This window comes from Siniperca chuatsi, linkage group LG22 (assembly GCF_020085105.1).
Source record: "Siniperca chuatsi isolate FFG_IHB_CAS linkage group LG22, ASM2008510v1, whole genome shotgun sequence".
In the NCBI taxonomy this organism is placed as follows: domain Eukaryota; kingdom Metazoa; phylum Chordata; class Actinopteri; order Centrarchiformes; family Sinipercidae; genus Siniperca; species Siniperca chuatsi.
The window spans coordinates 6616679-6631551 of record NC_058063.1 but is presented as its reverse complement, the minus strand read 5'-3'; the positions used below and the strand labels follow the sequence as shown (position 1 = coordinate 6631551).

Below are 14873 nucleotides of genomic sequence, written 5' to 3'. Positions count from 1 at the left end.
TATGAGCTCACTTTAGAATGGGGAACATATTCTGAGTTAGAAAGACTTAACTTAGATTCATTTGGAAACTATTAACACTTGTAGTTTTGTGTTTTGTTACATACGAATACACCATATATAGTAAGTGTTATTAAGGGAGAATGACTATTCTTTTGGAATGACCACCTTACAAGGCCCATACTGAGCAAATATGATTTTGTATTGACAACATGTTTCAGAAGTACACTACAGGAAATGATGAATTACTGTACATCGGTTTGGGAGCTCAGAAACCATAGCTATAAAACAGGGTTAAATTTAATAGATTTCATAGTTTCCATATCTGTGATTGGTGTGAACAGTACAACAGCAAACAAGAACAAAAGGTTGCCACCTTTATCAAATGCAAAAACCCAGTTTGTGGCAAAGAAAATTACCACTGCAGTGCTGTTCTGCATGTTAGGTTTTAATAAGGTCAGAAGTAAAGAAAAGTTTTATTTAAAGGAAAAATTGGTTGAGTTTGCAATTATTTTTTTCACACATACAGCAGTGGGGTCGGTGGGATCCCCGTCAATGCGGAAGGAAAGCCACTGGCAACAAAACACAAGGGTTAAATGTAATTACTTTCACTTTTTTCTGTGTTCCCATCCTTTGAGCCATAATTTTCAGGGATTTTTTCTCATCTTCTGTCACATCATGAGCTACACATTAAGCGATTGTTCATACCTAAATCTGACTTCCATGAAAACATCAATGTTTCAGTCAATCTTTGACACATATAAATCAAGTCTTTTATTTGTCTAGTAGAGCTGCAGTGCTGCACAAGGCAACATTACGCCGCTGTTTAATCAGGTTAAATTGTGTGGCTAAAACACATAAAGTTTAACTGAAATTCGTACTGTGTTGAGTATGGCCATCTCTCAGTTTACTCTATTTACAGGAAGTAATTCAAGCTTGAAGTATAAACTGAGGAACTAAGTCCAGTCTTGATCTTGGAAACTGCAGTTTCAATCTCACCACAAGTTCCATTTAGTAGTAGTTCCATTTAAAGTACAAAATGTCTGATTATCAGCAGCAGGTGAACCATTTAGATTATTTGAGTTACATGTTTTAACCTCCACATACTCTGTCAGGTGGTTAATAAAAAAATGTAAACGTTAAAAGCACAAAAGCATACCGAGGCTTCAAGAAGTCAACATTGTTCTGTACTGATGTAATAGTGGATTAACTTTACCCAGTATCCATCGGTGGAGAACCATTGGGTCACCAATCAAACCCAAGACAATGGGTTGTTTTGACCCAGTGTTAGTGTTATTTTTTATATTACTGTTGGGTTATTTACCCAAACTAAAATATGGTATGGTTGTGAACTGTTATAATCTACTCTAGCTCTTTTTAAACTTACATATCACTATTTGTTACTGATTCTTAATAATATGCGTATCCTATGCCTTTTTGGGTGTCATGTGTGCATCGTTTTGTACAACTAACAATACATTTGTGACAGTTTAGAGTAAAAATTGATCTCATTGTGTCAAATGCTAGATCAATAACCATATTTTACTTTGGGTGAATATAGGGACAAGGCCAGAGGGGTGGCCCCTGGTGCCCCCACGCCCCTACCAGAGTCAGAAAGTGATAGGTTAGGTCATAGGCCCAGGGGCCCCTGGACCACTGTACCTGGTACCGCTGCATAAAGTGACTAATAACATTTCTTGTTGGAAAGTCAATCAAACGACCACAAAGAAACACAAAATAACTAAAAATAGGCGCAGAACGACCAAAAAGAGATGCAAAACGACCACAGTGAGACACAACATTTGTAAAAATGGAATATTATTTCATGTATTTAACTCATTTCAGAGTATTTAACTTTAAAGTTTTAGTTGGCATTCATGTATTACATTGAATAAATAATGTATTAACAATTTAAAGTTTATTATTACCAAGAACCAGGGATTTAACTTTGAGTCTGAACACATTTTTACCCACCCTTGGGTAAATAACCCAATAGTGAAATAAAAATAACAGCAACACTGTGTCCAAACAACCCATGGGGGCTGGGTAAAGTTAACCCAGAATTGCATTAGTGTTTATATTGACCCAAACTGGGTCAATTTTGACTCAGTGATTTCTAGTACATTCGTTGGGTCTTTGCAGTGCGCTGCCTCGTAGCTGATTAGGTTGTCTTACAGTATAGTAAATTCCACAGTTACACTGTAGCCAGTTTCATGCTCGCTGAGGTACAGCATCGAGCCACTGAGTCTGTGATTGTATGCATTGTGTCCAAACTGTCCAAATATGTTTCTACGCTGCATGTGGCACTTGCTAAGCTCTTAGGAGAAAAAGAACACATCTCTCTCTCATTGCCTCAGAGAGAAGACGAGAAGAATGAGTCCACAAGACCAAGAACACAATCTATTGGTCCTGTCCTGCTGCTGCTGCACAAAAGCCAAGTCTTGTTGCATAAGAAGACTGAAGGCGATAAAGACAGAGGACATGTAGAGAAGGGCGCCATCCCCCTCATTTGCGCACTCTGAGCTTTTCAGGGAAAAGCCGTGGGCCCAGCGTTTTTTATTGCTAATGCCTCAGTGACTTCCAAGGGCACTTAAAGGACTTCAATCATTGGATTTGCACTCCACTTGCTCACTTCAGACCCAGAGGAGGCCTCAGAAATGGGAGGGAGAGCCCCAGAGAGAATGTTGTTAGTGCCCTTCTTTGGGCTGATTTAGCTGTTTTCTGTTTCAGCTCCTTTTGAGCATTGAGCGACGACGAAACCAGCAAGACAAATGTGTGTTTACGCTTTAAAAAAAGAAAGTAGTAAAAGGGAAGAGAGGGGAGAAAGAGCAATGTTCTTTTTGTGTTCTTTGCAATCCAGGACCTGGGTGGAAAAAGCAGCCAAGAGGACATCAGATAAATCAGGTTACCAGTGGCAACAGCACTGGTAGGCCTGAGACTGGCCCCTGCTTTTCTTCATCTTCCTCTTCTACAGCTCACCCAGCGCTTTGTGCACACCTTTCTAACCTTCATATGTTGTTCCTTATCACCTTTCCTTTATCTGTCCCTTCTCACCTTGATCCTAACAACTCTTTCAACCCTCCATCCGTTCCTGTTCCTCACCAACCTCTGTATCAAAGTGAAACAGATAGCTCGAGCTATGGGGTCATTCCTCCCCAGCAACAATGAGGCATTTGTTGGCATCAACAACTAGGACTCGAGGCCTATTATCCAAGCCTGGGTACAGTATGGGGAAAAAGAGTTATAGTGAGAGAAGAGGTGGGTGAAGGTGTGTGTGGGGGGGGAGGCAAGAATGTGAGAATATGAAAGAACAGTTCAAGGCAAAAGATTGGTGGAAGAAGAAAAGAGGAGTAACAGACCTGCGAGCCCGATCTAGCAAAGCCTCATTACATTTTAAATTGGTAATCCAGCCAGTAGGTGAGCACATTCCCCTTAACTAGGCAGTGGGGATGACTTCCTTCAGGCTTATGGGTTATTACTTCCTCTCCCATTGCTGTAGGACTATTGTTAAGCCTCAGTGTGAAGTCACACACACTGCTGAACCTCTGATATGGACAATGCCTGCTATTGTCTGTTGGTTTTTGTCCATTCACTGCAGGAAAGGGGCTACAACTGGCATGTTAATGGACCTAATGGAACTGATATATTGGTAAAAAGAAACTATATATGATGGTGTGCAACTTGATTTCCCCTACTGTATTCATTACATTTTGTGAAATCTTATTTAGGTGTAACTGGACTTAAACTTGTAAAGTAAGCTGGTGGCCTGCACAGCCTCAACTCTACTGCAGCATGCGGTGACTTACGCCCGGGCACCAGTCAGTCAGCATGATCTGATGTTGTTTGTCTATTTGCATTGACTTTCACTTGTTTTCATTGTTTTTGATAAACTTACAAGGCATGAGTAATTATTTTCTCACACTTTTCTTAAACATACTATTACATTATTTCTTTGACACTTCCTTTTTTTCTTCTTCTTCTTCTTTTTCTCCCTCTTCCCCTTGCAGTCAGAGTCCTTAACCAGGGCTTCCTCATTTCTCCTGTAGCTCTTCCAGCTCATTGGATGAGGTCAGAACCACACCGTTCTCCAATCTGACTGAAGATGTGTCAGCACAACGGATTTTAAGCGAATGTGAGCATGTAAAACTGTATTCCCAGTACGCTGGTTTTATGTTTCCTTCTAACAACACCCATTGTGCCATAATGTGAAAACAGCTACCATAGTGGTCTTGTCAGAAACCATCTTTTCATTCAGAAAGACTTGTGGTGAAGCCTCAGTCTCCGCCAGGACTCCCTCTTCCAGCCCCTCTGAGGTGCTGAAATGAAGGTGAGTCTGGCTGGATGCACTCTGTGGTCTCCATACCCGCGATGGCACAGATGACAGCCTCTCTGGCAGTGATAAATCATTCATCAAAGTCCATCAGGTCACCAAAGCAGGAAGGTTGGACAGTTTGTACATCCTACTCTGCTTCTGGTATTTTTTTTTTTTTTTGTAATACTAATACTTTTGTAATAAATGCAAGACACAACAAAAGTTCCTCTTTTAAAATGAACATTTTGTCAACATTTTTGAACAAATAACTGACAAAACTAACAGCCCCACATATCACTGAAGCAGAAACATACTATAAGGCAAGTGAATGAGGCAATGCAGTCACAGTGCCATCTTCTCCAAGTGCAAGAGTCAAATAACTGCACTGGTTTGACCTCTAATTTAAGGGCCCCATGTAAGCTCACACTGTTCAAGTTTTCTGTAAAAGACAATATGTGACTGTCTCATAACCAGTCATTTGAGTCATATGGTAGTTCAGTCTTCTTCCAGCTCCTCCGGTTTCTGAACATATCTGAAACTGCTACTTGCACTCGACTTGACGTGTTTCCAGCATTTCATTTTTCCACTCGGCAGTTGCACCTCATTGCCGCATCACTAACAACAGAGAGGATCATGAATCTGCTCTGAGCCAGTGATTGGTGATCTGTGGTAAAAGGACGGTCGACAGGGACCTGAGTTACAGCATCAATCTGGGTCAGTGTAGACTGTGGACTATTAACTGTGTAAACTGTATGCACACACACACACCCTTTCTAGACTAAAGTAGAAGTGGAAAAATATAAATAAAGAATATTTAGAGTGAAATACATAAATGATGATGGAGCAACACCCATACAACACATTCACTATTGTTAGCTTTCTTTGTTTGATAAGAAAGGAATACTCTTCAAACCTTGTCAACTCAAAATTTCTCCTTAATTCCCATGGCTTTATAACTTAAAAACATTTTGTTCTAAACTGTATTATCATATTAAAGTCTGTATTTTCTTTTTCCAAACACATCCTTACGCATGATGCTTATATTACCATGATGCCATGTTTTCTATGTCTTTACCATTATATTGAAAATGTATATTCAGCATGCCATATGCAAATACAATTTCCCCCAAACAAAATGTGTTAAAAGCCCCTAAATGTAGCCTGCCATCTCTACAGTAGTAGGTATACATTTGATGAGAATTTAAAAAGAAGTTGTGTTTGGCTGCTCAACATGAGTGTGTTATAATGGAGCCGCTGACACAGATGAAAAGGATAGAAACTGATAAAGAAAAGTGGTGAACGGAGAGACAACCTGTTGCTTTGCTGGAAGCAGAGGGGGCATTTCCCAGCAGCTACTCCCACAGAGAATTACATCTCCATGCATCAGCTGGCATGATAATTACACACCCACTTCACACCATCACCCACATCTCGGATGCCCATCCCCGACTGAAGACCCCCGGTGCACAACTCAGGAGCGACACGGACACTACCAGCGGCTTTCTGCATCACTTAAAGACAAGTAACAGATCTTAACAGACATATCAGAAGCTTTGCAGTCTGCAGAGGAGGAGAGGGACTCAGGATCCACCGACACCACTCATTTAAGATCATTTAGAGAAGGAGACTTTTTGAAAACGATGGCCAACTCCGGTATTCAGCTGTTAGGATTTTTCCTGTCGCTAATTGGCATCGTTGGGCTGATCATCGGGACTATTCTGCCGCAGTGGAAGATGTCAGCATACATCGGGGACAACATCATCACAGCGGTGGCCATGTACCAGGGGCTGTGGATGTCGTGCGCTTTCCAAAGTACCGGACAGCTCCAGTGTAAAATCTACGACTCCATTCTGCAACTCGACAGTAAGTAGTCCACTGTGACTGGGGTTCCTAAGTACTGAAATGTCAATCATCACTGCTAAAACTGGTTTTTAATCTCCAGCAGCTGACAGCTAACTGAAGTTCAGGTGATGTAGCAGGCTGATCTTCACACAGTCTCTTATTCATGACTTGAGCTTCTCCACCTGGACACCCACCAACAGGGAGACCTCAGTGGGCCACAGTGTTATCACTGATTAAGTTTGCCTCCTCAGGGTATACCTGCTCATCACACCACATTTTCTAACACTCTACTATCAGCAATTACAGGTCCACTGTAATCGGTCACTATAGTGGGACATTGTCTTCTTCATAAGGCTTGCTTGTACAACGACAGTGGCCGAGTCCAGGAGAAAAAAAAAAGTTTGAAAGGAGCATTCCTCAGAAACCTCACCCACAAGTTGTTACATTCTGGGAAACCCTCCCAACCCATCTCCAAACATTTCCCAAGCACTCAACACACCTAACCTAGATACAGTATGATGCCTCATCCAAGTTTCAAGAGCTAATTCCGTGATCCATGATGAAGCCTCTCGGATGAGGGACATCTTCAAGAAAGACAGTCATTTGCGTAAGCATAGATGAGTTGTATCTTTCGTCTCTACGGCCGTGCCTTTGTCAAAAATATAGCCCCAGTGATAAAAGACACAACCTTGTCTACCCAGTGTATCCCAAGTGTATCTGAGTGACTGACAACTTCATCGACACAATGCTGTTCTCTGTTTCACCGCCATAAATCTGATTATATTCAAATTTGTTTTGGAAGGAGTCAGAATTACAATAACATCACTGAAGCACAATATTAGCTGAAAAAAATAATGGCCTCAAACAGGATCTGTCTTGCATTAGTATCTGTGTTGTCTAACTGTCTAGTAAAAGGCCCTTATTTAAAAAAAATATATATATTGTGGAGCAACTGTAAAGCTGCCAGAGGCGGCTCAGTAACAATAATGAGAACAGTGTGATCTAACTCCAAGCCAGGATACTGTGCATCCTGCTCGCTGTCTGCATTTACTATATAATCCACCCTATTGTTTCCTATGTCTCACTGTTTTTAGAGTTACCCCCCCCACACACACACACACACACACACACACACACTCTCTCTCTGCATCCTCTTCCCCTCTGTCTCTCTCTACCCATCCCTCAGTCCCTCCCTCGCTGATGGAGGGTTTTGTTTGTTTGGGCAGGGCAGGGATGGCCTAGACTGGCACAGACTGGTTCTAGGTGGACAGAGGGGAAGAGACAAAGGGGGGGCTCACCCTGTGATAGGTTTATAGGGTGAGATGGGGGGGGGGGGGCACTGACAGATGAGGATCCTAACAGTAGTGTTTCAGCAGGCATCCACCTCTCAAACAGCAAGGGAGGGAGACAGTGAAAAAGAAAGAGTGTGAGATGGATTTTTCTTTCTGTTTGTGTGTGCTGGTGTGTGTTCATCTGTATCCCATGGTTTCTTTTCCAGGAAAAGCTCACATTAAAATGTCCTGACAGGCTAATGTGAATATAATTCACAACTTCTGGACACACACATAAAGCCTCTCTTATAGGGCGAGGCCTGTTTATTAGTCTTTCCTTATCATTTCCCAGTCTGTGCTTCCAGATTTGCACTTTGCATACAGGATTGATTACTTGGCTTTATAGGCTCTTTGTGTTTTTGCACAGTGCTGTATTTTTTAACCTTTTTAAACTACAGTCCCACATTCCACAACACAAAAGGCCATCTATTTCACTGCCTCCCCTAACGAAAACAACATACTTATCCTGTACTGTTCTCATACTACATCATTTTTTTCCTTCTCTCTGTCTGTCCCAGGTTCACTTCAGGCAACTCGTGCCTTGATGATAGTTGGCATCATTGTGTCCATCGCAGGTCTGGGAGTGGCCTGTATGGGAATGAAGTGTACCACCTGTGGAGGGAGTGAGAAACTACGCAAGTCCTGCATCGCCATGACAGGAGGCATCATCCTACTAGTGGGAGGTAAGGATGCAAATGCTCCTTTATAAATTTCACTGATTCACCTGAAGGGTGTAGTTTGGATAAAGCACTTGCTTATTCCACAGTGGTCAACAATTGCTTGATGGCAGATGTGAACGTGTATTCCCAAAAAGTTAGCATTTAAGAAACTATGAAAAATAAGCCATTTATTCTTATATTAACAACCGAGCATTAGGTAAAACACACTGTGACTGATCACACAACATGACAACAGTGCTCATAACTGCATCTTCACTTACATTTCTGATGCATGTTAATTGTAATTAGACCATAATGTATTTCATTTAATTTTCAAAAACCTGCGGGGTTCATTGCTGTATGAGACAACTACATTGCTGATGACAATTCGTGTGACTGAAATTTGATTCGATGCAGATGGATGACAAATTAAAGGGAAAACCAACATAAAGGTGTTGTTCCACCACAAGCTGCAAGAACAGCTTCTGTGTGTGGAACTCCACTGGAGCAATGGCAGCATTCTTCTGAAATATATTTCCTTAGTCGCTCCAAAATCTCCAGGTTTTCAACTGGGTTGAGACCAGGTGACTGCAAAGGCCATAGCATCTGCATCAGGTGATTTTCATCAAACCATTCAGTGAACCCTAACCCTGTACTGAAGCATCTGCATTCATTATGCTCCTTTAATTTGTCACCGCCTGTATGTTTGTAAGGTTATTTGTGGTTTTAATTGACCTAAAGTATATTTTATGATGCATAACAGTTCATTATAGTGAAAAACAGGGCTTTTCAATGGCTTTCACAACATTTAAAATTTAGGAAACACTGCCAGCTTTTAAACAAGAATATACATCCACGCCAGCTGTGAGGCTTAATTTGAGCTTAATGCTAATGTCAGCATGCTAACATGCTCACAGTGACAATGCTAACATGCTGATGTTAAGCATGTATAATCTTTACCATGTTCTCCATCTTAGAGTGTTAGCATGTTAACATTTGCTACTGTAATTAGCACTAAACACAAAGTAACGTTTGCAGGTAATTGGTCATAAACCAAAGTGATTCTGATGATGGCGCGATATGGATGTTAAGGGATCACCAAAGTGATTCCAATTCATGCCGATCAACATCTGTACCAAATTTAATGGCAGTCCATCCAGTAGTTGTCGAAAGTGGTAACACTTTATTTGATGTCCCCCTATTTATCATTTATAAGCAGTATATAAACATTTAATAATGTTGTTTTAAGCAGACATAAGTCTTTATTAATGTATTTAAATAATGTATTTATTAACAACTGTAACACCTCCCGTGGGCACCCATAAGTGGAGGCTGCTATATAAACAGATAATGTATGACAATATAGTAAAACAAAGTTGTAATAATATAAAATGTCTTCATAAGTATAATTACTGACATATACTGTACATTAATAAACACTTAGCTGTGAACTACAGCATTACAATGTGTTTAAATGTTTTAATGTGTAAATGTTTTTATATTGCTTATAAATGCTAAATTGGGCGACTTAAAGCAAAGTATTACCAAAAAAGTCACTCAAAAGCACAAATGTGAACTTAATGGTGGCACTAGAGATACTAGGGGGGTTCATCAAATTCTTGAGGATACTTAGGATATTTAGGAAATGTTTAGAAATATTTAGAAAAAGTGAGAACTTTGACCTGCTCGTGGCGCTAAATGTCAGGGGATCACCAAAGTCAGTAGGATTCATAGTCTGAGCACCATGGATATCTGTAGTCTGGACCAAAGTGGTCGACCGACTGACAGATTGCCATCCGTAGAAGCACACCACTGGTGTGGCTAAAACATATAACAAGTAAAATTGCAAACAATTTACATACGATCAGTTGAAATGGTAATATGATACAATACATGAGAAAAGGGTGGTGACTAAATGATTGTTCATAGCCATAGCCACCGTATTGGACCTGTGCCAATCTATATTATTGTCTATGGGACCTATGATAATCAATACAACCCGGTTACATATTTCATCAAAACCCACCCAAACTTACCATATCATCACATTTTTGCTTAGATCGTACATCATACAGTAGGTAGGAGGAGGTTTGATCCCTAGTCCAAAAAGCTTCTCCTCCCACGCTTCTGTTCCAGCCCTTCAGAGGTCATTAGACTGAATGAGTCCAGTACTCCTGGCACTGATTCTAACATAAGAGGTCTAACTGGCTCTGAAGAGAACAGAAACACTAAAAGCTAATTGTGCTGGAGTCAATAGCGAGCCGCCTGGTGCCTATAAAGGCGATTAAAGCAAGTCTACTCTCTCAGGTTTTGATGATGTGCTGATGGCTGATTGATCTTTGTTGTTGACTTTCTCTCCTCTCAGGGCTGTGTGCCATCGTAGCGTGCTCATGGTTTGCTCATAATGTGATCCGGGCATTCTATAATCCCTACACTCCAGTCAACACCAAGTGAGTAACCAAAAACATATTGTTTTCATGCACTGTAATTAAAGGAATAATTTGACATTTTGGGATAATTGTTTATTCACTTTCTTGCCAAGAGTTAGATGAGAAGATCGATTTCATTCTCATATTTGCCGTTAAATATGAAGCTGCTGCCAGGAAACAATTAGCTTAGCATAAAGACAGGGGGAAACAGCTAGCCTGGCTCTGTCCAAAGGTAAAAAAAAAATACACCTACCAGCACCTCTAAAGCACACTAATTAACATGATGTATCTCATTTGTTTAATTTGTACAAAAAACCTACATTCCATACGACCACATAGGTCGTTTGTTCTTACCCTCTAATACGACACACGGGAGCAGTTCCTAAATGAATGCCACTAATGATGGCAGTTGAGGATGGGCTGTAAGATGAGGACGGGCTGCAAGCATACGTTACGTAAACCACGTGACATTAAACACGTGGTTAACGTTGTGAAATGGTTGCAGTTTGGTTAGGTTTGGGCAAAAAAACTACTTGGTTAGCTGGGAAAAAATCATGGTTCGGGTTAAAATAAGTACGTTACGTAACTCACATAAGTCACGTACGTAACGTTATGCAACTTAAAACTTTAAATAAGTCAACATTGACTTGACATTGACAGAACACAAACCCCAGTCTCCTGGGTGAAAGTCCTTAGTTTGTTTGTGCCATCCATCCACCCACCCCACCACCTCCATAAGCTGACTTTTCAGCTCTTTATACTACGTCACCTGACTTCCTGGTTTGCTCCCATCATAATTACCACGCCCACTAGAGGTCGACTCCTACAATAAACATGGGTCGTAATAAGCTGCTTGCATAAACTACCTATATGGACATTTTTTTCTGGTGAGGACAGTCTGGGTTTTTAGCTTATGTGCTGGACTATTTCTTGGCCCAGTGCAGTAACGTTCCAGAGCCAGTCTAGCTGTTTCAGTCTTTATGCTATGCTAAGCTAACTGGGCTAACTGGCTGCTAGCTGTAACTTCATATTTAACAGACAGATATAAGATTGGTACTGATCTTCGCATCTAATTCTCAGCAAGAAAGTCAATATGTGTATTCCCCAAAATGTCAAACGATTCCTTTAAGCATTATTTTACCATTCCTTTAAGATTTGTTTTGAAGTATGGGTCCATTTTGTGCGAATTTATACTTCTAATCCATCACATTTCAGAGGGAAATATTACACTTTTTACTCCATTATATTTATTGGACAGCTATAGTTACCATTATTTCTGCAGATTAAGACTTAACATATGATCATTTTATAATATATGGTGCATTTTTATAGATTAAACTACCATAAAGTAGTTAAAATGAGCTCCACCTCAATGAGCAAATGCTGCTTACACATTAATGAATCATTAATAAAAATCAAATAACATTATGCAATAATGATAACATTTGATTGTCCATACTGTAATTTGATTATGTTAGTCTATTCTGTACACACAACATCTATTGCATGTCTGTCCATCCTGGGAGGGACGGACAGACATTCTTCTTCTATTTTTTCCCCGTTAAAAGGGTTTTATTGAGGGGGAGTTCTTCCTCATCCGAATCGAGGGTCTGAGGATTGAGGGTGTCGTATGCTGTACAGATTGTCAGCCCTTGAGTCAAATTTGTGATTTGTGATATTTGGCTATATAAATAAGATTGACTTGCCTAATATCATACAATAATTCTGCATATTTGAGTACTTTTACTTTTGATACTTCAGTACATTTTGCTGATAAAACTGTAAACGAAGTAATTGTGTCTAATTTTGAATGCAGAACATTTATTTTAAATGAATACATTCGACATTACTGTATTTCTGCTTAAAGTGACACTATTTTAACGTTTGATAAAAGAACTAACACATTATGAAATGAAATGAAAACAAATGAAATGTTCAATGCATAAGCAATAAAACACACCCACGATCAATTCAATACACTGAGAGGTTTTGCTGCTACAGTCTTACTTGGAATTGTATGACCATTAGCCTATGGAGGCTAATGTTAGCTAATGTTATCAAACCTTAGATATTGCTGTAAATGACATTACTGAGTCGGTTTGCTGGCTTTATGACTCTTCTCCACTTGTGCTACTCTTAAACTACATTTTAGCATCTACCATTATCCCATAAATGGTTACATAGTATCGCTTTAAGTAAAAGACCTGAATACATCTTCCACCATTGGTTTCATCATTTTATCATAGGTTTGAATGTTTGCAAGGTTTTGAAATCATTATCTTATAAACTGAACTGATGAGACAGAAATGTACGTGTTTAACAGCAAAATGGAGAAATCGGCTTTGCCAGAAGTTTAGTTTGTCGCTGGAAATCCAAACTTTTCTTTTTGAAATAATTGGTCAATACCATCTTGTCTGCCCCAGGTTTGAGTTTGGTGCTGCCATCTTCATCGCCTGGGGCGGCTCCCTCCTAGATGTCCTGGGTGGAGCCATGTTGGCTGCTTCCTGTCCACGAAAGAAGCAAGTGTCCAAGTACCCATCCATGGCCAGTTCCCGCTCCGGCCCGCCGAGCAGCACTAAAGAATATGTCTGAGAGCGCCCCCTACAGCTCGGGACTCCAACAGAAGCTGACGAAGAAGTTTCCCCCATTTGTTGCAGCATCAGCGAGGAGTAAAACTGAAGGTGTTTGGGAAGTTGTGAATCATAGAGGCAAAGAATTACTGAAATGGGACTTTCTTTTCTTTCTGTTCAGGCAGGCCTTTGATAACCCCTTGATTATCATGCAGCACTCTCAATTGTTTCATGAATGATGTCTCTCACCCCGTCCACACATTCCACAATTGTTTACAAGTGATCTTCACAAATACAATATAATTGGATCCCCTGACTTAATACAGAAGCCCCCGGGGTGTAACCTCTTGAATTGTAGCCTAAATGGTGGATTACAGCCAACGCTTGCACCTCCATGTTAGAACCAGCATCTATTAGCATTTGCCATGTAATTGTAAGCAATCCATTCCAGTTTGGTGGCTACAGCAGGGACACAGCGTGACAATACAGTGTTTTATATGAACTGTTGGTGGTTTCTAAAATAGACGTTACGATGCACAGGGTGTGACTTCACACACAGTGCTCACTGTGTAGGGTGACCGTATCACACAGGCCTTACTACAACACTCACTACAGGCCCTGCAGCTCTTCATACCAGTCTGTTACAAACCCTGCTCAGATATGAAATATTTTGTTATGTAGTCACTGTGCCATTATTGCCTTAATTGCTTCCATATCAGTCACTATGAGATTGAACTGCCTCTATTTATTTTGTCAGACGTAGGATGAAGTGTTTGCTCCTGTGTAGATTTATATAATTAGTAGTTCACTGTGGCCCACTTCTAGCATTCAGAGATTATAAAGTCATATTTTTATTAAGAGGTTTTATGCTCTGAACTGTGTGGGCAGTTTTTTTTAAATGTCGTAGTTTTATACACTTGGCTCATCTATCAGATAATGGTGTACTGAAAAATGAATGAAAGAACAATTTGAACATGTCCAACAGTACTTAAATAATAAAGATATTGCAACATTGTTAATTGTGTGGTGGTCATAGTAGCTGATTATACAGTCGTTTTTCTCCATTGTCAGAAACAAAGAGACCAGTTTGGAGAGTAGGTGACACAAACACCAAAACCAAATGCTCCATGTGATACTGTGTTTTCAAAATTCTTCATACAATCAACAAAATCACGTACTTGAATCTAAAAAGACAAAACTGTAAAGTCCTCACTCAAGACAGCAAATAGAAAAACAACCTTTTGAGCATAAAATCATTTTCACGTTCATCTGCTGAAGGAGGAAAGTTTCTAGCATTACTATATTTATATATAATATAAAGTACTATCAAATTACTTAGTGGAGTAGATATTATTTTAAGAAGTGAAAAAATTAAACTTTTTTGTGGAGCAGGTAACCAACCTGGTGTGTCCCTTTACATGTGACTCTATACTGGTTAAGGAGTCAAAAGTTTCATGTTTATGTTTATGTTCACACAATGAATGAGTCAACACAACAGACACATTTGTTTTTGTTGGGAATAAGATTGAGCATACTGACAGACAAATAATGTCATTTGAAATCTGCACTCAGTGTCTGCACTTGTGTGAAATGCTCCGCAAACCATGCTTTCTATGTGAAAGTTGTGTTAAAGTAAAAAGAAGTGTGTGAAAAAACAGGACGCATTAAAAGTTATGAGTGCATTTGAAGTTGTAGAACACAATTTGGAGACATTGTGCACAAGTGCATCCGAA

At 40.0% G+C, this 14873-nt stretch overlaps 1 protein-coding gene across 1 annotated transcript; it reads left to right on the top strand.

Annotated features, from left to right (window-relative positions):
- Nucleotides 1–5633: 5633 nt before the first annotated feature.
- On the top strand, nucleotides 5634–14159 carry cldn7a (claudin 7a). The gene is made up of 4 exons (XM_044183212.1): nucleotides 5634–6172; nucleotides 8001–8165; nucleotides 10507–10591; nucleotides 12994–14159. The coding sequence occupies exons 1-4, from the start codon at nucleotides 5950–5952 to the stop codon at nucleotides 13160–13162; spliced, it is 642 nt and encodes a 213-aa protein (XP_044039147.1). The 5' UTR covers nucleotides 5634–5949; the 3' UTR covers nucleotides 13163–14159.
- Nucleotides 14160–14873: the final 714 nt, after the last annotated feature.

Bases quoted from the DNA above. Each gene is read 5' to 3' on its own strand.
- cldn7a (XM_044183212.1), top strand. From the start codon at position 5,950: ATGGCCAACTCCGGTATTCAGCTGTTAGGATTTTTCCTGTCGCTAATT. The intron at 6,173-8,000 runs GTAAGTAGTCCA...TGTCTGTCCCAG, and splicing joins CTCCATTCTGCAACTCGACA to GTTCACTTCAGGCAACTCGT. The intron at 8,166-10,506 runs GTAAGGATGCAA...CTCTCCTCTCAG, and splicing joins CATCATCCTACTAGTGGGAG to GGCTGTGTGCCATCGTAGCG.